Source organism: Enhydra lutris, unplaced genomic scaffold, assembly GCF_002288905.1.
Source record: "Enhydra lutris kenyoni isolate GAN:26980312 unplaced genomic scaffold, ASM228890v2 scaffoldscaffold60, whole genome shotgun sequence".
NCBI lineage: Eukaryota > Metazoa > Chordata > Mammalia > Carnivora > Mustelidae > Enhydra > Enhydra lutris.
This window is the reverse complement of record NW_019154144.1, coordinates 11,011,678-11,035,964: the sequence shown is the minus strand read 5'-3', so window position 1 is coordinate 11,035,964 and position 24,287 is coordinate 11,011,678. Positions and strand designations below refer to the sequence as shown.

The following is a 24,287-nucleotide window of genomic DNA, read 5'->3' as shown; positions in this document are numbered from 1 at the left end:
GCTCTTGAGGATAGGGGTGTGAGGGTATGCCACTGGCTGAGAACAGGGGGACATGATTGCTGGCTTGATTCTCAGCCTAAGTGAGACTGAAGGAGGAGCTCCATTGTTGTCTTGGTTCCCTCATCAGGTTTATTAGACAGCCATGGTTGGGTACTATGCCTAGCAGTAGGTAAGACTATAAATTAGTTACCCTGACCTGGCAGGGCAGCAAGACAAAACCCAGGGCCTATACTGCTCTTTGTTTGGGTATCAAAATCAGGCAAGAGTACATACTGAATTCCCTGGTTAGGTGAGGCCATGAGACTTGCTCTATAGTTGCAGAAGCCATGAGCTCTGCTTTCTTCAAGTGCCATTGTACGAATGGCTAGTGGATGGGCTACGCAGCTTCCCACATGCTTAGCTTCCCTGGTGGAGCAGGCTGAAGGTCATATTCTGCAATGAACAGGGCTACAAACTAATTTCCCTGGCCACGAGCAGAAGGAAAGCAGCTCTAAAGCTAGTAAAACTTTTTGAGGTCTTAACTCAAGCCAACCTATACCCCATGTTCCCTGGCCAAACAGGGCCACTGGCTTTGTTCTGCAGATTATCAGCTTTCCAGCTTGTCTCTTGGCTCAAGCTTTGCTGGGTTACACAGCTTTTTCTCTTAGTCATCTAACTAAAGGTTTGTTCATTTTGTTGATATTTTCAAAGAACTATATTGTGGTTTGACTGATTTTCTCTATTGTTTTTCTAATCTCCATTTATCAGTGCTCTGATCTTTATTTCCTTTCTGTTAGATTGGGCTTAGTGTATTCTTTTCTCATTCCTTAAGTTGTAAAGTTAGTTGTGGAGCTGATATTTTTCTTATTTTTTAATGTAACTGTTCATAGCTATAAAGCTTCCCCTTGATACCATTTACACTGCATCCCATAAGTTCTGTCATGTTGTGTTTTCATTTTCATTTGTCTCTCAGTGGTTTCTAATTCCCTTGTGATTTCTTATCCAATCCACTGGTTGTTAAATTTCTACATATTTGTGATAAAATTCCGAGTTTTCCTTTTATTTTTTAAAGATTTTATTTGACAGAGAGATAGCGCACAAGCAGGGGGAGCAGCAGGCAGAAGGAGAGGGAAAAGCAGGCTCCCCAAGGAGCAGGAAGCCTGATGTGGGCTTGATCTCCTGCATCCATGTTCTGAGCAGAAGGCAAACACTTAACCAACTGAGCCACCCAGGAGCCAAAATTCCGAGTTTTCCTTTTGTTACTAATTTGTAGCTTTATTTTGGTCAGAGAAGATAATTTGTTATCTTACATATCTTTTAAAATCTACTGAGATTAATTTGTGGCCTAATTATGGTCTACCCTGGAAAATGAGCCACGTGGCTGTATATGTCTGTTAGATCTGGCTGGTTTACTGCGTTACCTTCTGCTTGGCTGTTCAATTCATTAATGCAAATAGGCTACTGAATTCTCCAATTACTAATGTAGATCTATTTCTTCCTTCAATACTGTTAGTTTGGGCTTCATATATTTTGCTTGTCTGTCATCAGTTATGTAAATAATTGTTGTATCTTCTTGATGTAGTGAACCTTTTATTAATACCTAATTGTCCTTTATCTCCTTTAACCATTTTTTTAAAAGATTTTATTCATTTATTTGACAGAGAGATCATAAGTAGGCAGAGAGGCAGGCAGAGAGAGAGGGAGAAGCAGGCTCCCTGCCGAGCAGAGAGTCCGATGCGGGGCTCGATCCCAGGACCCTGAGATCATGACCTGAGCCGAAGGCAGAGGCTCAACCACCTGCGCCACCCAGGAGCCCTCTCTCCTGTAACCATTTTTAACTGAAAGTTTATTTTGTCTGATATTATTATAGCACATTTGCTTTCTTTTGGTTAGTATTTGCATGGAGTATCTTTTTCCTTCCTTTCACTTTTATTAGGTGTCTTGTACCTAAAATAAGTCTCTTGTAGACAGCAAACAGTTGCATCTTGTGATTTTTATCCATTCTGCCAATTTCTATCCTTTGATTGGAGAGTTTAATCCATTTACATTTAAAGTAAATATTGGTAAGAAACTTACACCCATTGTTTTGTTATTATTTTCTATATATTTTATAGTCCTTTTTTGTCCCTCATTTCCTGTATTACTATCTTCTTTTAAGTGGTTTTGTAGTGAATCAGTTAAGTTTTTTTCTCATTTCTTTTTGTGTATATTTAGCTATTTCCCTTGTGGTTACCATGAGGATTACATTTAAGGTCTGAAAATTATTTAACACTTTAACTTGAATTTATACCAGCTAACTTCAGTAACATAAAAAAAAAAACAACTCTGCTTCTTTTTAGCTCCATCCTCTGTCAGTTGATGTCACAAAATATAAATTAATAATCATTTTAAATGTATTAGCCTCTTAAATTATGTAGGAAAAAATATGAAATTACAAATCAAAGTTACAATACTAGCTTTTAAAGTAAATAATTTAAAAAGGTATTGGTCTCTTAAATCATGGAGAAAACAAAACATAGAGTTCAAACCTTTGTCACAATACTACATTGTTTTTTGTTTTGTTTTGTTTTTAATTTTATTTATTTGAGAGAGAGGTGAGAGTGAGCACGAGTAGGGGGAGGGGTAGAGAGAGAGGAAAAAGCAGACATCCCACTGAGCAGGGAACCTGATGTGGGGCTTCATCCCAGCATTCTGAGATCATGACCTTAGCCGGAGTCAGATGCTTAACCGACTGAGCCACCCAGGTGCCCCAATACTTTTAATTACTTATGTATTTACTTTTATTGAGATCTTTATTTCTTCATAAAGCTTACTGTCTACTGTCCCTTCATTTCACTCCACAGTACTCCCTTGAGCATTTCTTACAGGACAGGTCTACTGGTAATTAATTCTCTCAGCTTTAGTTTATTTGGGAATGTCTTACTTTTGTGAGAGAATACCCTCACTTTTTAAAGAGTTTTGTCAGATAAAGTACTCTTAGTTGACTTTTTTTCCTCCTTTGAGCACTTCTACTATATCTGCCACTGCTTTCTGGCCTCCAAAGTTTCTGATGATAAATCTGCAGATAATTTTATGTGACAAGTGCTTTTCTCTTGGTATTATTCAAGATCCTTTATTTTTAGTTTTCAAATTATAATGTGACTATAATTACAATGGGTCTTGATATGGGTCTCTGAGTTCATCTTCCTGCAGTTTGCTGACCTTTTGGAGTATGGTTACATACATATTTATTATCAAATTTGGGAATTTTTCAGCTATTTCATCAAATATTCTCTCAGCCCCCTACCTTCTTCTGTGACTCCCACAATGCATATGTTGGTCTGCTTGATGGTATTCCACAGATTTCCTAGGTTTTGCTCACTTTTCCTATCTTTTTTTTTTTCATTAATTCCTCAGATTCGGTAATTTCCAAAGTCCTATTTTCAAGTTTATTGATTCCTTCTTCTGCCCACTAAAATCTGCCTTTGAATCCTTATAGTGAAATTTTCATTTCAGTTAATGTACTTTTCAACTCCAGAATTTCTTTGTAGTGTCTTTTTAGGTTTTCGAACTCTTTATTAAAATTTTCATTTTGTCCACATACTGTTCTCTTGATTTTTGTCCACACCTTCCTTTAATTCTTTGAGCATCTATAACATAATTGTTTTAAAGCCTCTAACAGATCTACCATTTTTTTCAAAAGAGTTTCTGTTGTTTGTATTTTTTTCCTCTGAATGGGCTATACTTTCCTCTTTCTTTGTATACCTTGTAATTTTTTTGTTGAAAACTGAACATTTCGATGTAAAAATCTGCTAACTCTGAAAAGCAGGTTCTCCCCATTTCTCAGGGTGTCCCATTTTGTTATTGTTTTTGGTTTTGTAAAACTCTAATCAGTGTACCAAGGATCCGCCTGAGATGTAACCTTAATCTTCTCAGTTTTCTTCTGAGCTGCTCCATTCCCTGGACATGTGTGGTTACTTTCTAATTATCCTTGTGTATGGAGTTGCTTTTGAATGCCTACTCTTTAATGTCTAGCTCAAAAAGGGGAGAAAAAAAAAGAAAAGAAAGAAAAACTAAGGGAGTGGGAAAAATTGAAATTCCCAGGAAGTCACTCTAGGCTCAGGAGGTGTTTGCAACAATGGGGGAAGTGTAAAAACAATGGCCCTCCTCTTTGCACCTGTGTGATCAGAGCACAGATCCCCCTGAGGTTTGGAGGAAAGTCTCTTTTTTGCCAGCCCTAGCTCAATAAGCTGTGTGGCAAGGCGGTCCAGGAACAAGCACACAGCTGCCTACCACATGGCACCAGAGGGTGGAAGGTAGGTAATTGCTACTGTGCTAAGTAGAAATTGACCAAAATTGATCACAATTTACTGACCAAGCCTTCCCCTAAACATTGCAAGCTTCCATTAGACACCAGAGTTCAAAAATAATGATATTAGCCAAATTCTGCCAGGGCAATTTTTGTCTAGGTGGGGAGATAGATTACTGGCGTCTCCAACTTTGTCACTTTCCCTGAAAATTTATTTTCGTACATTGACCTTGTCACTAAATAACTTTCTAAATCCATTTACTTGTTTTACAACTTCTCAGTTAATTCTCTGTGGTTTATAAAGTAGACAATCATAGCATCCATAAATAATGTTTCCTTTGAAATACTTATAGCTCTCATTTCTTTAATCTGGTGTTTCTATTATTTAAAAATGTTACCGGCAAACATTCTTGTCTCGTTCTTTCTTGACTTAAAGAGAATATATTGGTAGTATGTCTGTATGATGTGGGCTATTAATTTTATTTACCTTTATATGGTTAAGGAAGTATTTTTACTTTCTTATTTACTAAGATTCCCCCCTCCCAACAATTTAATGTAACACTTTTGTACTTAACACTGAAACATTTAATGTATTTCTAACACTGAAACATTCTTGCATTTCTGAGAATAACCCATACTTGGTTTTAATAAAATGCTGAATTCAACTTGACAGGTATTTTAATTATATATATATTTTTTTAACTTCAAGTGCCTGATTTGTGATTTTTCACTTCTGAACTGTATTTAAAAGACTTTTACATCAGCATTAAAACACCTAAAATGAATTGGGAAGTATTCTATATTCTCCTACATTCTGGAGAACTATCTGTTTGTAGATGTGAATAAAGCTATCTGTATAACCTGAACTAGGCCTAGCAGCATGTTCTTTAATAGTTTTTTTTCCCTTGCAAGGTGTATTCAACTTTTCCACTTCTTTTTCATTCTTTTTGTCAATATATATTGTCTTGAAATCAGTCTTTTAATTCAGATTTTATTTTAGGATAAAATTGCTGTATTTTAATATAGTATTTCCTAATAAATGTTAATTCTTATCTCTGATTATTTCTGATATTCTAATTTTTAATTTTTTCTTTGGTTAAAAAATTGCTAAAAGGTTGTCAATTTTGTTGATCTCTCAAAAAATCAATTTTTTTCCTGTCTTCTAATGGATCACAGAAATTTAAGTTCATCTTTCCTTTTACCATAGCGTTTTGTTCTCTTTCAAATTTCATAATATGAATGCCTACTATATTATATTTTCAGTCTTTAGTACAAATGTTTTCTGACTGGTAAAGTTTTGGGTAACATGCACATGCATGTACTTTCCCACATACTGCACTTTGGCTCCTGCCTTCACCAAACAGCTAAAATTGTTCTCGTTAAGTCATGGATCATCTATATGTTGTTCAGGATAACAAATCTGCTATCCTTGTTTTACTGGAACTCTTTATACAGTATCTGTCATTAACAACGTCCTCCTTCTTAAAATTCTATTCTTTTGGCTCTTCTGGTAAAACTCTTTCCTCACTTTTCTCTTGCCTCTCCGGTCAACCTCCCTCAGCGTTCTACCATGGGTGGGCTTTTTTTTCTTCTCTTAAATGTTAGGGTTTCCCAAGACTGTGTGTCCTGTGAACTCTACTTTTATTAAACATGACTTCTGGTGACCTCATCCAAATCCATGAATTCAACTGTCTTTCACATGTAAAACTCTCTATACCCAAATGTACAGCTCCCAACTAGATTAGACAAATAAGAACGGGATATTTCAAGGTATCCTGTCTACCAAACATGGGCAATATCATCTTTATTCTGTAAATTTTACCCTCTTTCTATATTTTATATAGCTGTGATTACTACTGAAATTCCCAGGTTGGTAATGTAGAAATTATTTTAGGTTCCTGCCTCTCAGGTACCCATATTCAATCAGTCACCAAATTTTGAAGGTTTACCTTTACACCTTAAGAATGTGTTCCTTCGTGGCTCTTACTAGAATCTCTACTTTAGATCATGTATTTTCATAAAAAGAAATACCTTGACACTTTCCTATTCTGTCTGCAACCTGCAACCTCTCTCCTATCTACATGCCATACCACTTTTCATGTGATTTTTTTTAATAAATGAAAAATGTGTTTACCGGTGACTCACAGCATGTGTTCTTGTGTATTCTTTTTGTTACCTCTATTTAGGATGACCTCTGTCCAGCTCCTTTTCTACCTATTTAAATTCCACATCTTTCTAAGTTCAACTCTTCTGTCTCTCTCTCTAGAAAGCTCCTCCTTTTGTGCTGGCACATCACCCTCAGCACATATCTTTCCTAAAATATGTGATTCCACAGCGATCACTGATTAATTTAATTATTCCCCACTAAAGAGGAAGCAACATGAGGCTAACCAACCTTGTCTGCCACTGTACTCTCATCAGCCAGCACATGTTTATTCATGTTCAAAGTATGCATGAATAATTTTTCAAAATTTTTGTTTAAATAGGAACTCATATAAACACACCCATAACCAGCACTGACTGTTAGTAAACTTGTGGTATAAACAAAAATACATAAGACAGGAAAAAATTTAAATAGGGCCAGGTCTATAAATTCATGTTGCTTTTCCAAAAGAATTTGAGTTGTGCATGGGGATCAGAAAGCAGATTCCTATTAGGGCATCTCTGAGCTTATGAATATAAAAACTGACCAGGGAACTATGGATTAGAGTGCTACTCACTATTCTACATTATATTACAAATCTGTGCTCATAACAGAGAGAGTGGTATGATTAAAAGAAAAAAAAATACAGTGTTTGTGATCCATCCTTCAAAGACTTAAGTCCTTAATGAAACGAAAATAAAGAAGGATTTGCTACTGTAAACCCATTCATTAAGGTCTTGCCACAATGCACTGACCAAGTGAAAAATATCAGCTCTCAGGACTCTTTCAGATTTTTGTTGTGGTTGTTTGTTTTTTGTGGCAAGTTTTTTGTTATCTTATTTCCATAATTAATTGTAGTATATACTCAAAGGAGCATAAATTTCTTAAGGACAAAACTGGATCACTGGAGAGTAAATATATAAAGCAAGCTGTTTAGAAAAAAACATTTAGTAAGAGTTCCAGTTTTCTAATCTGTATGTCATCTTGGTCCTGACCTAAACATAGTTAAGTTTGCTTTAATTACAAATTTTTGTTATAGAAAACTGGTAGTGAAACTAAGGCTTGAGATTCTACTTCCAATTATGATTCAATATTATACTATTCCAGGAACCCAGCCTATAAATCTAGATCCAGTAAAGCCATCTCAAAATAAATTTTGTCGTTCACAGGAAGAACTCAAGAGAACATTGTATGGAATGGGAAAAAATTGTCACCAAAGTAAAAACTGTAAAAACATTTTTTTTAATGTGAAAGATTCACCTCACATACTATAAGAATCAAATTTTTCAAACATACCTTGTCCATTAATTTACTTGCATGAAGACTCAAGCTATTGAAGAATATTTTTTTGCTTAGCAAATGCATTTCTTCAATGGTAGTCAATAATGTAGTTGCACTATTTCCAACAATGCCACTAAAAGCAAAGAATATTACAGGTTGCAAAAAGCAGCTAAAACAATTCTTTAACCGAGTACAATTCCTTTAAAAGATCTAGATTTAGGGGCAATTGAGTAGTTCAGTCGGTTAAGCAACCAACTCCTGATTTCAGCTCAGGTCCTGATCTCAGGGTTGTGAGACTGAGCCCCACGTCAGGCTCTGTGCTGGGCATGGAGCCTGCTTGAGATTCTCTCTCCCTCTCTGCCCCTTCTGCACCCCCTACCCATGCTCTCTTGCTCTAAAAACAAAACACAAAACAAAATAAATAAATAAATAAATAATCTAGATATAAGTAAAAGTGTGTATATAGAATATAAACTGTGAATTAAGCTTCATAAAGTTTTTTTTTTTTAAGAGTTAGGTGATGAACAAATGGTTTCAATGTTGCACAACCTCTTTTAGAAAAACAGACACTCAATACACAAATCCAACTCTCTATCCTTCTCTAAGACAGTAAATTCATCTCTTGATTATCTAAGACTTAATTTTAATTTGAAGGAAGCCATTCTATCAGTAGCTCTATTCATAAAATATTTAAATTTTATTAACACTGAGTTATTCTTTCAATTAAAACTCTTACACCATATCCAATTTATAGTTTCTCAATTTTTATACAGCTGCCTAAATAGCAGTGTATTTAGACTAATTATGAAAAATCTGCCAGTATTTTAAAATATTTAATTATTAGCACATTCTGTACGCCTTAATTTGCTATGAAATTTCTTAGACCTATCCAAGGAGTTTCTCATCTTTGCCAAAATGTAAGACAAGCATGTATATAAAACAATTCCCAGTTTTATTCTCCAAATTCATGTACTGAAAGTCATTTAAAAATGTGATGTTAGGGGATAAAGTTTTTGTTAATGTGAAAGATGTCTCAAAATAAATATAATGGCACTGACAAATACCACATGATACTAAGCAAAAAGAAAATCAGCAAATTTAGAGAAAACTGATATGCTACATGATATATTATAAAAGCAAATACTAAATCTACATATTTCAATACATTCTGAAACTGAAACAAACTGGAATGAATTCTTATATATTTAATGCAGACAAAGCAAATTAATAGTTAAAATATATACATATAAAGCAAATAGCAAAGTAAAAGCAAATTCCTAAAGAGGCAGCCATAATTCCTACCTCTTAAAAAAAAAAGCATTTTGGTTAAAAGTATTACAAGCAAAACACCAAACTAAATTGAAAGAAATTCTCATACATGCCTACACATACAATAAAAGTAAGTATGCCTCTGAATAAAAGTATACCATCCCAAGCAACGGGGGAAAACAATAAATGGATACATACAGAAACTCATCTTTTATTTATTTTTATTTTTTGTATTTTTTAAAGATTTTATTTATTTTGAGAGGGGAGGAGAGCGAAAGCAAGAAGATGGGCAGAGGAAGAAAGAAAATCTCAAGCAGACTCTCCCCTGAGCATGTAGCCCGACCAAGGCTTGATCTTACAACCCTAATATCATGACCTGAGCTGAAACCAAGAGTTGGACACTTAACTGACTGAGCCACCCAGGCACTGCAGAATCTGGTATTTTAATGAAAATTAAGATACCAAGATATGTGTACATTCATTTTTTTAAAAATGGAGTTATCAGTCATATTTGGCAATTAGATCTAGAATTTACTAGTGTTTACTAAGTACTCACTAGGTACCAGTCACTGGGCTAGATACTTGTAGATGCTTTTTGTATTTCACTCCATATTTCTAACCAATATGCTTATCCTCCCATTACATCTTTCAATTTTAGGTATTATATAGAAAAGCCCCACTACAGATGATGAGAGTTAAATTCTCTTACATAATTCTCATCCCCCACGACAACATACCCAAGCTTCATCTTTCCCAGGCTCCCTAATAGTTATGTCATAGGGTTCTGGTGAATAAATACTCAATATTTACATTATTACAAGCACGTAAATACTATTCAGAACTGTCCAAGGCATCAGGGATTTCAACATAAGGAGTGAACAGGCTGATAAAAAAGACAAAACCCTGTGTCACAGTCTTGTACTAGGCCTAAAGAGCAACCAATTCAGACTGAAGAAAGAGAAAGGGGTCTCCAAGATGAATGTGAGAAGGGGAGAGGAGAGAAAGGTTGGGAAGGACTGGCTGATGTGCTTGACTATATGGTGAGAAAATGTAGTCTACTTAAAGAGTTTGGGTCTGAAATAGTGATAAGGACATAGGAAAGTAAACAAGTACAGAAACAAAGCGATTATTAACTATAGAGATAAAAAGTTTTATGGAAAGGAAATGTAATCAAAGTATGCTGGATTCCCTGTTTTTATGGATTCTACATCTTCCTTTTCTTGGTTTACTATGGCCTTCTGATGGAATCCATCCATCTGGAGTTTTAGTGTATAGGATGCAAAATATTTTTGAAAATTGTGTCACTCACTTTTCCTCAACATCACTGGCTATTCCTTTTCAATTTTCTTTGTGGGTTTCTTTTTTTCTAACCTCTAAATATTAGAGTTTCCCAAGACTCAGTCCTAGGCCTCTTCTTTATCTACACTCACGTTAAGTGATCTTACCTAGCCTAAATGCTTCAAATACCGTCTATATACTGCAAACTATGAGATTTATAGGTTCAGTCCTGATTTCCCTAGTATCTGCTCACTCAACATCTCCCACTGAATGTTCATAGGAATGCTATACACAACATAGTCAAAAGTGGGCTGGACTCTTCATTACCCATCCACTCCCATCAAACTGTCCTCTCTAGAACCCTCCCTCCCTCTCAGCAAATGACAATACCACTCATCTAACTTCAAATCAAAAGCCAAGAATTCACACCTGACTCCTCACATCTCACCCTTTCTAGTCCATATAACCTCTTATCTCTGGAAACAACTACTTTTCACCCCCTCCAAGACTATCACCCTCCTCTGATTCAACTATCTGTCTCTGCTCAGAACACAGCTTCCTAAATACCATCCTTGTTCCCCTTTACTCCACTACACTACATTATCCATACATGCCCAGAGCCACCTTATATCACCAATCAGCTCAAGTCACTGAAACACCCATCTCCCCCCCCCACACACACATCATCTTGGACCCACTCAGTATAAAACCTAAATCCTCACCATAGCCTATAAAGTCCTACATGAACTGGCCTCTGCCTACCTTTCTGATTTCATCCATCCCTACTCCTTCCATTCACTCTACTCCAACCACTGGCCTTCCTTCTGGTCCTCTAAAATGGAAGCAAAAATTTCTGGCCTCAAGGCCAGACCATACCCTGTAAAGGACACTCTTCTCTGAGATCTTTACATGCCCAACTCCTTCACGCTCTTTAGGTCTATACTCAAACATCACCTCCACCAAAAGGCCTTTGAAACAGCTACATGCGCATACACCTGCCCATATGTGGTCACTCTCTATGCTTTATTTACTTTCTCCTGCTTTATTTCTCTTCAGTACCCTTATCATGTTAAAATTATTATTCTATAATTCTTCCCCCCCATTAGAGTATATGTTTAAGCTATTCTGTTCACTGCTATTTCTTTAGCATCTAGAAGAGTGACATTTATAATCTGTTTTTTAATTAACTCAAGGAAGAAATATGTGAACAAGTAAAAAGTACTTGGAAAAAATGTATCAAAAGATCCAACTGTCATCCTCAAAATCATCATCTTCAAAGACAGAAAAATTATAATTCTCAGAGGCTAAGCAACCTATTACCTTCAGAATCCAAATGATTTTTTTCTTAGCATTATTTGCATTAGAAACTGAGTTATCATTAACTTCAAATAATAAATTTCATGCAGTGCCATCATGGGTATTACTACATAATGTAAAAATAATTTTTTGCCTAATACAGCATTAGCTACAGTCTTCACTACTTTTAGCTGCTCTTGTGTTTCCTCAGTATGGACCATTCTCTTATTTTAGGAAGCCTCTAACATCACAACTGAAACTAATTTATTGCTTTTGAGTCATAGCAAGTGGTGGTAATAAATTTGTATCTAAAATGTTAGAGGACTACCCAAATCCTATCTCTGATTAGTTTTATAGCCTGTGGCTTGTTGGTTTTGCTTAAAAATGTGAAACTCATCTCTTAGCTGTGAAGTTTTGGGTGGCTAACCTCAGCTATTAGAAGGAAGGTAACATCACTGCCATAGTCTTTTGGTGCTTCTTAAACTAGTGATCCCTGTACCTCTCCTGGATCTATTAGTTATGATAACCCCTCTTGGATTTTAACAATTGGATTTCTGTTCTTGATTCTAGCATACTAGAAAAGTAACTGTTAAATCTTTTTTTTTTAAGATTTTTATTTATTTATTTGAAAGACAAAGATCACAAGTAGGCAGAGAGGCAGGCAGAGAGAGAGAGGAGGAAACAGGCTCCCCGCTGAGCAGAGAGCCTGATGCGGGGCTCGATCCCAGGACCCTGAGATCATGACCCGAGCCGAAGGCAGAGGCTTTTTAACCCACTGAGCCACTCAGGTGCCCCCTGTTAAATCATTTTTAATGGACTAATATGGAAACTACCCAATACACAGCTTGAAAGGACAGTGTTTTAACACAACTACACATGGAATAAGATATTACAGTGACATAATAAAGCTCAAGTGTATACCATCACTACAAAGTAAAAATAAATGCACCCTTTAGAGTCAAAGATCGTATTATAGAGAAAACAAATGGTTCCTAATAAAATAAAGTAGCTTTTATTTAAAGAAGATAAAGTAGCTTTTATTTAAAGCTAAATGATAAAGAATTTACATTATCTACATCGGGGATAGGACACGTCACTTACTGTGCCCTATTTTGAATATAACGTATAGTTGTTAGGTGCCATGTATGTCTTTTACTAATGCAAGAGGTTTAAAAATGTACTTACCCTATAAACTTACAGTTATAAGCTATATGTGTGCATGTCTATGTGTGTGAGGGTGTGTACATTTATGTTTAGAGAGGAAAATGAAATAACAGACCTCAAAATATACCACAAATAATATATATATATATATAATGATTCATACAGTGTGGAGGTTCTTCTCGTTATATTTAGTTATACAAATGGTGAAAACAAAACAAAACAAAAAAAAACAGAAAACAACCCTTATACTATGCTTTAACTGAAATGATGTATCACATAGGATTTAATAAAGCACATTTAACCATTTCCCTTACCTGATTGTATGATGGTAAAATTTGAGGAGGTTAGAAATTTTATATAATAAAACTGCCCCAGGTTCAGCAACTATCACTTGCTCAATTCGAACCTATTAAAACATGTAAAAAAAAAAAAATATTTCTTAAAGACATAACTTTCCTTCAATAATCAGAGGTGGTATAAACAGCATTTAAAAAGATAAAATTTAATTATTGTAGAAATCACAAAATTCCCTCTAAGTAATTTCTGAATATTAAATTATAGGGGATAGTAAAATAACAAACATTTTAACACAGATATACTCTACAAAGCAAAAAAAAAAAACAAAAAACAATAAACAACAAAACCCAGATCCACTACCTACAGAATTTGGCTTAAGGCAGTTGCTCCCAGAAATAATACAATGATGAGGTCACTGTGAGGTTCTTCACCAGATTATAATGGAATTTAGCTCAGCACTATTTGCAAATCAGCTGTTACATCCCTAAAAACAGGTTATCACTGCAAATCCTGCTCTACCACCAAATACACAGGGAAAAAAAAAAAAAAAGAAAGAAAGAATTCTTATCTTCAAACTATTACACCAAATTTCCTTTTTTATTAGACAATAACAGACAAAGCTTAAATGAGCACCAACATATATGTCTAATTATGGCTACCAGGACAATAATCAGATCTACTTCCAAGTTAACTTGATCTCTCTTAAGATTAACTACTAGGAATCTTAATTAAATTCCATTCCTTACTGATCTTGCCCTTACTTTTCCCTAATTAATGGATACCATCTAAATTACACTGATAATGTGCTTATTTACGTATTGTATCTGTTTGGAGCTGCTGCTTACATTGTGTCATCTTGTTTCTTAATGAGATTCTAAACAGAGACATTGTGTTTTCTGCTTCTTTTACATCTCTACAGCATCTGGTAGAACAGTACATACACAACAGATGCTTAATACACCCTTTTTAAAACTGAAGTTTCTCTATACTTAGATTTTGGAATATGTCATAATGCCAACATATGTGATTTGCTAAGACAGATTTTATAAATGTATCTATATGAGCATATAAAACCCTCTTAGACTACAGAAATTAAGTAATCCTTACATGAATATGTTTATGAAATTCATACATCTTTTGGCATAAAGTACTAGTGAGCTAACTGACATACGTTATTAATCATGAAAAGCCATGATTTTACATATTACAATTTCTTTCTAGGTCCAAGGCCTGGATCAATAGTGATTTAAATTATATATTAAATCAATAAAAGTGATCCCTTCTGAATTTTAATGTAATTATTAGGACAAAATATAAAAGATATTAATTGTAGACAGACAGCTCTTCTCCAGTACATTTATAACAGCAGAGAACCCATCATAATTTATGAGGCTCAGAGCTACAGTACACTGAGTTTTTATTAAAAGAGATAAAATTCAAATGTTAGCTGGTAATCTATCTGCAATCCAGAACATTCACATAAAAGAAATATCATTTTACCACCTATGGACTTGAAAAACAAAGATTTAACACAGTAATTCTGGTAAGTCCAGCTACAACTCTGAAATGAAGATACCTGTAAAGTAACAGGCTTCACATTGATGATCCACAGCACCTTCTCCACAGTATACGCAATTTTAAGCTTAAACACAAAGTTTTAAAACTGGAAGTAATAATAACTTATGCATACATTTACAAATATATAGTTTACTACCTAGGAAGTTCTGCTTTAGTAACTCACACAGTAAAGGATAAATACAGGGTAGAGTAAACCAAATCCACAGTTTTGCAAGGGTATCCCTCATTACCATTACAACCTTTTCCTTATGCTTCTAAAAATCACTATCTCCCCTTTCCTAAAAAGGATTCACTCTTACAAAGAAGCAAGACCGAATGAGAGATACTTAACCAAAAGATCCAATAGCATATGCCATTATGAAAAGTTCAGCGGCTTATCAGGACAAAAAAAATTTCTATTAATGGAATGTAATTAATGGAATGTAAAAATCTTTATATTACTGGAATATAAAATGTCACTAAATTTCAGATTATAATTGCAAAAGAAAATGTTAAAGTAAGTTTTCATTTGTTTTCTCAGCTGACAACTACAGTATATCAACTGAGTATTGGATACCCAAATGAGGTTATATAGGAAGAAAATTCTGAAAATAATGTAAATTGTCATAGGTATATAAAGGAAGAGAAGAATTGTTGGATCATATAATGTATCAAGCTATTTTGACACATAACTTCTGTAAACATCTGTTACATATACTCTGGAGTATGCATTTAATTTACTATCATGAAAAGATCTAAGGTTTCTGTCACTTCAGACACTAAAAGGATTTTTTTTTTAATTTTACAGTAGAAATATTTTTGTTTGCTTACTAGTTTTTTCTTCACCTTTTGATATCTGACATTAAAATTTCACAGGCAGTCACAATAATGACCTACAATTGTTATAAATACCTTTTGGGACATAAACTTTTAGGAAGATGAAATGAGGTACATTTTAAAACAAAGGCATAAATTTCTTTATATAAGTAAGGTTATTAATTTAATATTTTTAACAACATAATAACATTTCTTACTCAGACCAGAACAAGAAACACTAAAGTCCATTCCAACCCTCAGATTCTAGAATTATATTGTGTACAATCACTTTAACAACAACAAAAAAAGTTATCAGTAATAAAAGGAACATAATATTCTAAGTAAGGAAGGGGGTAGAGGGAGATAAGGGAGATAAAATATAATTTATTCACCAATGCAATTTATTCATTGTTATGACTCCGAGTTCCCTCTAACTCTATGTAGTTAGGAAAAAAATATGCAAAGTGTAGAAAGAGAAATATTTTTATTTTCTCCTTTCTTTTTTTAATCTTTCCAATAACTGCTAGTATACAAAACAAGCGACATTTACGTGAGTATAAATGTCTGAAAATCAAACTATGGCAAACAAATATTTCATTTGAGAGAACTAAGTAAAATAATTTCAAAATATTTTGCTATTTATTTACTGAATATGCAACTGAATCCTAAGATGATCAAATTACAGTAACAATTAAATCTGTAAATCAATTATTACAAAGGTGTGCAGTCTGATATTTTTTTGCCTACAATAAACAATAAGATACCAAAGAAAATCTTAAAAACAAACAAAAAATTAGTTTTAAAATTAGTTATTGGTAAAAATAAATCATAAACCTTCTGGATTTCAATTTCTGCATACTAAACTGAAGTAAATCAACAAGGAAAGTAAACCAACAACTACAAAGTATTCCATAAATACTAACAGAGAAAAATAGCATTTGCTGCAGGCCTAGTAGATGGCAGGGACTATGTACTTCATCTGCACAGTTTTCTCATTTGATCTTCACAACCACCCTTAATGGTAGCTTTTTCTCTTTTTTTTTTTTTTTTTTAATTTATTTGAGAAAGAAAAAAAGAGAGCAGGAGCAGGGCAGTGAGGGGCAGAAGGAGAGGGAGAAGTAGGCTCCCCGCTGATCAGGGAGCCCAGTGCGACAAGAAGCTGGATTCCAGGACCCTGCGATCATGACCTGAGCCAAAGGCAGATGCTTAACAGACTGAACCAGCCAGGTGCCACATGGTAGGTTTTTATATACAGGTTCAACAGAAGAGGCAACTCAAACAAGTGAACACAATTAAGTGGCAAAGTGGAAATTCTAACCCAAGTTTGACTTCAAATTCTGTTCCTTGTACTATAAATAGTATTGATAATAAAACCTATATATATATGTTATTTTATCCTTATATTTATCATCATTTATTGCTATAATAGACAAAAAATGTATAATGCTTGAAACATAGTAAATGGAACAATTTCTCAGAAAATTTCTGTTAAAAAAAAAAAAAAGAACTGTTAAAGAGTTCATAGATTTGGGGTGCCTGGGTGGTTCAGTGGGTTAAGCCTTTGCCTTTGGCTCAGGTCATGATCTCAGAGTCCTGGGATCGAGCCCTACATCGGGTTCTCTGCTCGGCGGGGAGTCTGCTTCCCCCTCTCTCTCTGCCTCTCTAACTGCTTGTGATCTCTCTCTCTATGTCAAATAAATAAACAAAATCTTAAAAAAAAAGAGGTCATAGATTAGTTATTTCAAGGGACTTTTTCTCAATTTATTAACATAAATTACCATGGAAAACATAATATGGTAAGAAAAATAAGTGAATATATGCAAACTAAGAATATTTCAAATTTTCTTCCTTAGAAAGAAAATTGACAATGATTACTTTAAAATGTATTTTATTATCTTACACTAATGTGTTAACTTGAGAAAATTATAGCTTGACTTCAAGCTGTTAAGTTTTTTTTTTTTTAACTCATAGAAATATTTAGCCAGATGCCATATAACATATATAAAAAAACAAAATATTTACCTTTAGAGGCCTACACACACCCTCGGTAATGTGCCCAACAACCTCCTGGATATTTTCTTCAACACCTAGAATTAATTACAACATAACTGAAATTTTTTTTTCCATATTACACATAAGTTCAAAAAACTAAGAAACAATAATGCATATGATTAATGGCACTAATTACAAACATTTAAAATAACATAACATTATTTTATTAAGTTCAGTATCTGTTAGGACATTATTACGTTAATATCTGGGTCTAGAGCCTTGTTAATTTATTGCATTGCTGACTAATAAAATGAACATTACTTCTTTGTGAAAAAGAGTAAATGTATGAGTCACAGGAAAAAATGACTAGGAAACATATTAACTGAAGGAAGTGATGTGAAGATGTGTTAGTATTTGTTCTACAAATGTCTTAATCTGGGCAGGAGTGCTGAACACAGAAGCTGAGCTTATAAAGATGGAAAGCACATGTTGTAATCTAACAGAAAAACTGGCATTTACTAAATACTATTTACCAAGCTCCTGTTTACTTGGCATTTACTGCCTGCAACCGCCTTCTTTTTTACACATAGGGAAGCTGAGGCTTGGAAGAATGAAGCCATTCCCAAAGAATAACCCATTTTATCCACCTCTGATCTATATTCTTCCGACCTCTTCACACTGCCTGTCATCTGTATTTCACTAAAACATCTTTTAAGAAATTCATTCTTTTAAACTAGGTTAATTAGGATAACAGAAAACAACTTTAAAAAGTTCAGACCTTGTGCCAATCAAACATACCTGCTGAGTCTAATTTGTATATCAAAGAGTGAAAAAAATGAGGAAGGGTGAGTAAGGATATTCCCCATCTATACACTAGCCTCTCCTGGAGATCACGTTGTGAGCCAAAAGGACGTGGGGCTGGGCAACGCAACACAGTCAAGTGATACCAGTCACAATATTTCCCTTTAATTCCTATCAAAAATAGAGTATCTTCATTTTCCATTTACCCCTCAGTATTGTAGTCACAATACTAAGAAGATCTGAAATTCTGTAAGTAACAGACATAGTAACTCAAAAATCATCCATTTTTGTCTTCCTTGAAAGCAAGACCAAAACTTTAAGAACAATTAGTACTACATGAGTAATTATTCAAAAACTTTAAAATAGTCACATGAGAATGAATAAAGTGGTTGGGTGGTAGAAAAGAAGTAGTATAGCTTAATAACCTCAAACTCAGTCTGATTACTCATAATTAAGAGGAAGATAATACCACCTCTCGCCTTTAAAGTGGGGCATGGAAGACCTGAGAAAGTGGATGCTACATGCTCCAGAAGTGCCTTGAAAGTGAAGCAGGGGAGTCTAGGCCTGTTATGGGAGGGCTACAAGGGACCAGTACACGAGTGTGAACGGCTATATGACAGGAAAGTGATGCTGAGAGAAGACTATTAGCAGAAAAGGGAAACCAGAGAGGAAAATTAAGTAGGGTGCTTAATGTGACACCTAGGTGTGAAGAGTTTATCTCTGTGAAGCTGACAGCAGTAAGAATAGAAACAGAGAAGCCCTGGGTTATTTTCTATACTTAGACATTAGGAATAACAACAGAGGACCCACCTTGTATAGTTACATGCTTTAAGAGAGCTTCAAGGTGTTCTTTTTCAGAAGCAGTAGCTTGATGGAGCCAAGCCAACATATCTCCTACATATCTAGTGCAAAAACTAAATGTTAGTGAAGAGTTCCTTCAGAAAAACATCAAATATTCCAACCCTGTCTGATTACTATACCTTAAAGGGTCATGGGAGTGCATTTCAATGGGTCTTGGTGTGCCTCCTGGGCCCCCTCTTGTAAGAGCATCAATAAATCCACGAACAACGGTGCTTCTTCTGGCGGTTCCAAATTCATCTAAGGTATACCTAGAAGAAAAAGTTATTTGAAAAACAGATGTATTTCTTTTTAATGGGTATATCCAATTATTCATGCAATTTCTGAGATAAGCAAGACATTTACAGCTTCTTTACACAACTCTCTCAAGCAATTCTGTTTTTAAACAACAAAAATTATTTATGAAATAAATTTATCATAATGAAAAGTCAGTCTCAAGTTCCCTATTTTTACTACTCCTCAGAAAGAACATTGGAATTTGGGATTGATAACAGGGGCAATGGCAATAAGGGACAGAGCAGTGGGTCTGGTAAAAGTAAAAATCAAGGAAAGGTGAAAATCCATGATTCTTTAGGTTTTGGTAACCTCGGAGCCCAAAACATGATGTTCTAGTGTTCGCAAAGGCCATAATATCTAGTTCTCAGAAGACTGCTTACAGTTAGAACTCTGCAATCCAAAAAACAACATTTTTTCTACCACCATCAAAACTTCCCTGAACATATTATCCATACCTAAAAGCTTATTTTGACTCTAATACTAGACACATGTTCTTTAAATTTACTGAACAATGAGGCATACAGAGTAAAAACTTTAATGTATATTTAGAAGTGATCTATTGTGGTTAAAAGAAAGAAAAAAAAAAGACTTCCTAAAGTGAAGGAGTTTACAGGAAAGAGAACTTTAAACTAGGAGATTGATTCAGGGTGAAATCACAGGATGGCCTGGAGTTGCCAAGAGTGCACATTTCTCTGACTAGAATCACCCTTGGTTTCCCACTATTACCACCATTCCTTACACCCACCACCATTCAAAGTTCTTGCCATTTTAAAAGTACACAGGAAAAGAAGAAATTTTTATCGCAATCCAATGTCAGTGGATTCCAGACCCATGAACTTTTAAATCTCTAGAGTTTCTAACAGACAATAGACTTCACATTAAGAATTATTTCATACCTTACATATAAACCAAATTACCAAAATTTGGGATTTGGGGTTCCAAAAGAATTAATTTCTTCCACTACTATAAAAGCTATACTGCTTTAACATGCTACTGATTGAACAAAAAAATCCACATTTTTTTCAGGGATGCCTGGGTGGCTCAGTCGGGTAAGTGACCGACTCGATTTCAGCGCAGGTCATGATCTCAGAGTCATGAGACTGAGCCCTATGTTGGTTCCATGCTCAGCAGGGAGTCTGCTTGAGATTCTCTTGCTCCCTCTGCCCCTTTCCCTGCTCACATGCACACTCTCTCTCTCAATAAATAAAATAATTAAACTTCTTTTAAAAATCTTAAAAAATAAAAAATAAAATCCACATTTTTTAAACATAAGAAAGTTGGAAGAGGGAATATTTTTAAATAAAAGGGAAAGTATAGTGAAGTGGTCAATATCTATAAATTTGTAGGAATCTGAACCTTTTTAAAGGGCTGTTCACTAGAAACCAGATCATGGTTTTTTGTGTTTGGCTTCAGTTAAAAGGAAACAGCTCTGAAATTCTGTGTAGTGACATACTAGCAATATGTCAAGATGAAATGCACTATCCCGCCAAGCTCTAAGCACGCAGTGACCTTGTAAGCACTTTCTATTTTTTAAAACAAACTAGAACCAAAATGCTTTGCTTTTTTTTTTCCCCTCGTGCTCTTAAATTTGTATGTTTAGTGTAAAGGATGCATTCCTTTAAATGATCACCAACTCTATGCAATGACTTCTAATTAGATGATTACTTACAGTATAAAATTCACAACTTTTAACTTCTCAAATACATAAAACTCATTCTCAGAACCCACAATAAACAGAAGCAATGTAAATTCTGTTTCTAGGTCTATTTACTCTGATCTGTATAATTATATGAAACACACATATACATTAATATGAATGTTAATCTCCCTGCAATAATAGATGTAATTTGAAGCAAAACCAGCTCGCACTACAGTGAATCTTCAATGACATCCATATATGTGAAACACTTTTTCCCAGAGAAAGAATACTTGACTAAAACGAGATTATTTCCCAAAAAAGGTCAAAAATTCAAAATGAGCTTTACAAAGGTGAGTGTTACAATTATATAAATATTCTAAAATGTCTCTAGCTAAAATTAAAAATTAAACTCCTCATTTTTAATGTCTATAGCAAAAAAAGAAAAAATCTGGTCAAAAAGCAAATTAAAATATGAAAAATGTTGGTCAAAACCAAATTAAAGAATAGTGTAAAAGCCTCCAAGAAATGTAACAAAAACATAAAGAATGAAGAAATCAGCAAATTACTACATTCTTTAACACTTTATATTCTGAAGGTGGTCCAAAGGAAGGAAGATATCAATCTACTTATAATAAATTTATTTATTTAAAAAAGATATTTTTTTTCTTCTTTTGAAAATTTTTTAAAAAATTTATTCACTTGAGAGAGAGAACACAGGCAGCGGGGAGAGGCAGAGTGAGAGGAAGGAGCAGAATCCCCAATGAGTTAGGAGACTGAGGCGGGCTCAATCCCAGGACCCAGGGATCCCAGGACCCAGAGAGCATGATCTGACCTGAGCTGAAGGCAGCCACTTAAGCCATCTGAGCCACCCAGGTGCCCCTATGAAGAAATTTCTATACTTGATTTATTAAAAATTAATAATGCATTAGCACTCCACAGTTACATACTGCCTAATAAAAACTGGGTGGAGACTCCTCTCAAGGACTTCAATAATTACCATTTTTCTTGCACAGGATACCTACCCTTTTGAGAAAGACTAAGGTCAGTGAAGCTTTTACACATTACTTAAATAAAGTTCATATAGTGCCATCTGGTGGTTAACATGATACATTGTTAAATTTTTCCTACATTTAAAGAAACTACCACTTTGGAGAGAAATGATTACTTAATGAAAGGCCAATTTTCTTTTTTAACATTCATCTTATGGGAATCACTTGGTCTTAAAAATCCTCCTCCTTTCCAAGTTAACTTTCAAATGCCTCTTACAATCTTCCCAACTGCACCGCTGCCTTCCCTATTCCCTGGCATGTGTCCCTTCAATATAAATCTTTTTTGCCCATTATAGTTCTATTCCATGTTTTTCAAGCTTTTCCTGGAGGTCATAACAGATTCTAAATACCCCTCTGTGGTTGACAACTTTCCAGTTTATCTCCTTCCAAAATAAAAATAATAGCTAATATTTAGTGGTGAGCAAAGCATTATACTAAACACCTGATGTGAACAATTTAATTTAATATTCATAAAGACCCTGTAAGAGAGCCACATTTTTATCCTCATTTAAGGAAACTGGGGTTGATGAAAGTAGAGGGGCTTGCCAAAAAATCTAATTCAGAGCTCACCTTCTAAACTATTATGCAATATTGCTCCTTTCCAAGTGTTTATTGAGAATCAAAATTTAGTAAAAATATATTTATATGGTAGGAATCAGCTGACTAAAACACACAAAGGCATTTTTTTAAACAAAGACTAACCCTGTGAACAAATATGAATCTGTGGACAATGTAACAATTGACTAAAATCTAATACCAAATATTTTCAGCACTAAAAGACTCTCATAATTAAACACCAATACCCTAAAGTTAAAAGGCTGGGAAAGAAATTCCAAGGTGGATAAAATCTGCTGAGCTGGTGAGCCACGGTGAACAAGGTTTATCACATATCCATGCACCACGTTCAGGGCTATCACGATGCAGCTCTGGCTGCCAATCCAGCAGCCAATGCAAGCTTTTACAATCAATATCACAAAAATACATGTTGTTTCGCAACCTACATCTCTGCACCTGCTATTCCCTCAACTTGGGATGTTCTCAATTCCCTTCTTTTCCTGACAAATGCCTCTTCAACCTTGAGAACTCACGTGAAACCTATTTCCCAGAGGAAACCTTCCCTAATGTTCAGTCCTTTCCCCTAGCACAGAACACTTGAGACACACAGCACCAGACACAGGGACTCTAAAATAGCAATCACTGTAGTCATTAAAATGGATGTGCTTGTACCTGCTCCCATAAAATAAAGCAAGTTGAGGGCAGAGTTTTATTGATGTTATGTCTCTAGCACATAGAATTGTGCTTAACATAGAGTAAGTACTCAGTAAGTACTCCTGGAATGTTATTATTTTACACAGCTGTCCCAGCATTTGTGTTCTGAAAACTTACAGGCTAAGCAATGTTCCAATCATAAAGAATAATGGGGAGATACTCTAAAACTATTACAAGCCTCTGAAAGACATGACTCGGAGCAAGACTGAACCGAATGCCTATGTGGAGTCCCCTAGTTTTCTGTTTCCTGTATTGTAACTCCCCACTTGATCTCCCTATTTCCATACTACTGCAGAAATTAAAAATAAAAATTTACTTCTATTTTATATAAAGAATAAAATAAAAATATAGAATAAAAATATGTGAACAATTAATAATGCATGGAGTTCTTATACAAATCACCATCATACATCTCTTGGCCGGCATAAATTACTGAATCAAACACCTGAACTCCTTCTTTTCTTGAATCTTATTAATGGAATCCTGATTTTAAATTTTCTTTTTTTCATTTCTGGGAAATTATATATCTCAGTCCCCTATCTGACCTCCTTCTCTCTAGGGAAGGGTTGATAAAGGAGTTTTAGTTTCATGCAATTCTAACGTAGTTAATGAGCTGACAGACTGAGGAAAAGCCCCTTAACCTCTACATAAATAAAGGGTAGTCTAGATATAGGGACATCCTGCTTTTCCCTTCCATATGGCATTCTATAATACACAATGAGCAAATAAGCTGATGCTCCAATGATACACATATGAAAATATCACTGTAAATTATATTAATCAAACTAATGTATATAAATTTAATACTGAAAGCCAGCATAACTCATCAAAGAAAAAATAGATTTTTTTTTTTTAAATCAGGAAAAAGTCACCAACTTATATAAGACAGGTCTATCCTGCAGGGCTTCCATAGCCTGAGTTAATACTGGAGATATGTCACATGATTCTTGGGTCAATGTTCTGCATTCACCTGAAAAATAGTTAACATATAATTATAGCCCTTGTTAAATTAAAATTAGGTCGTACACCTAGAGT

General features: G+C 34.6%; 1 protein-coding gene across 1 annotated transcript in view; it reads right to left on the bottom strand.

Annotated features, from left to right (window-relative positions):
* LOC111158582 (component of oligomeric golgi complex 6) overlaps positions 1-24,287 on the bottom strand; it is a 93,138-nt gene that overhangs the window by 46,843 nt on the left and 22,008 nt on the right. The window contains exons 8-13 of the mRNA XM_022520704.1: positions 24,129-24,222; positions 19,142-19,270; positions 18,972-19,063; positions 17,391-17,455; positions 13,013-13,104; positions 7,707-7,824 (exon numbers count right to left, since the gene is read on the bottom strand). Of these exons, the coding sequence (XP_022376412.1) occupies positions 7,707-7,824; positions 13,013-13,104; positions 17,391-17,455; positions 18,972-19,063; positions 19,142-19,270; positions 24,129-24,222 (590 nt within the window). The remainder of the gene's footprint in view (positions 1-7,706; positions 7,825-13,012; positions 13,105-17,390; positions 17,456-18,971; positions 19,064-19,141; positions 19,271-24,128; positions 24,223-24,287) is intronic.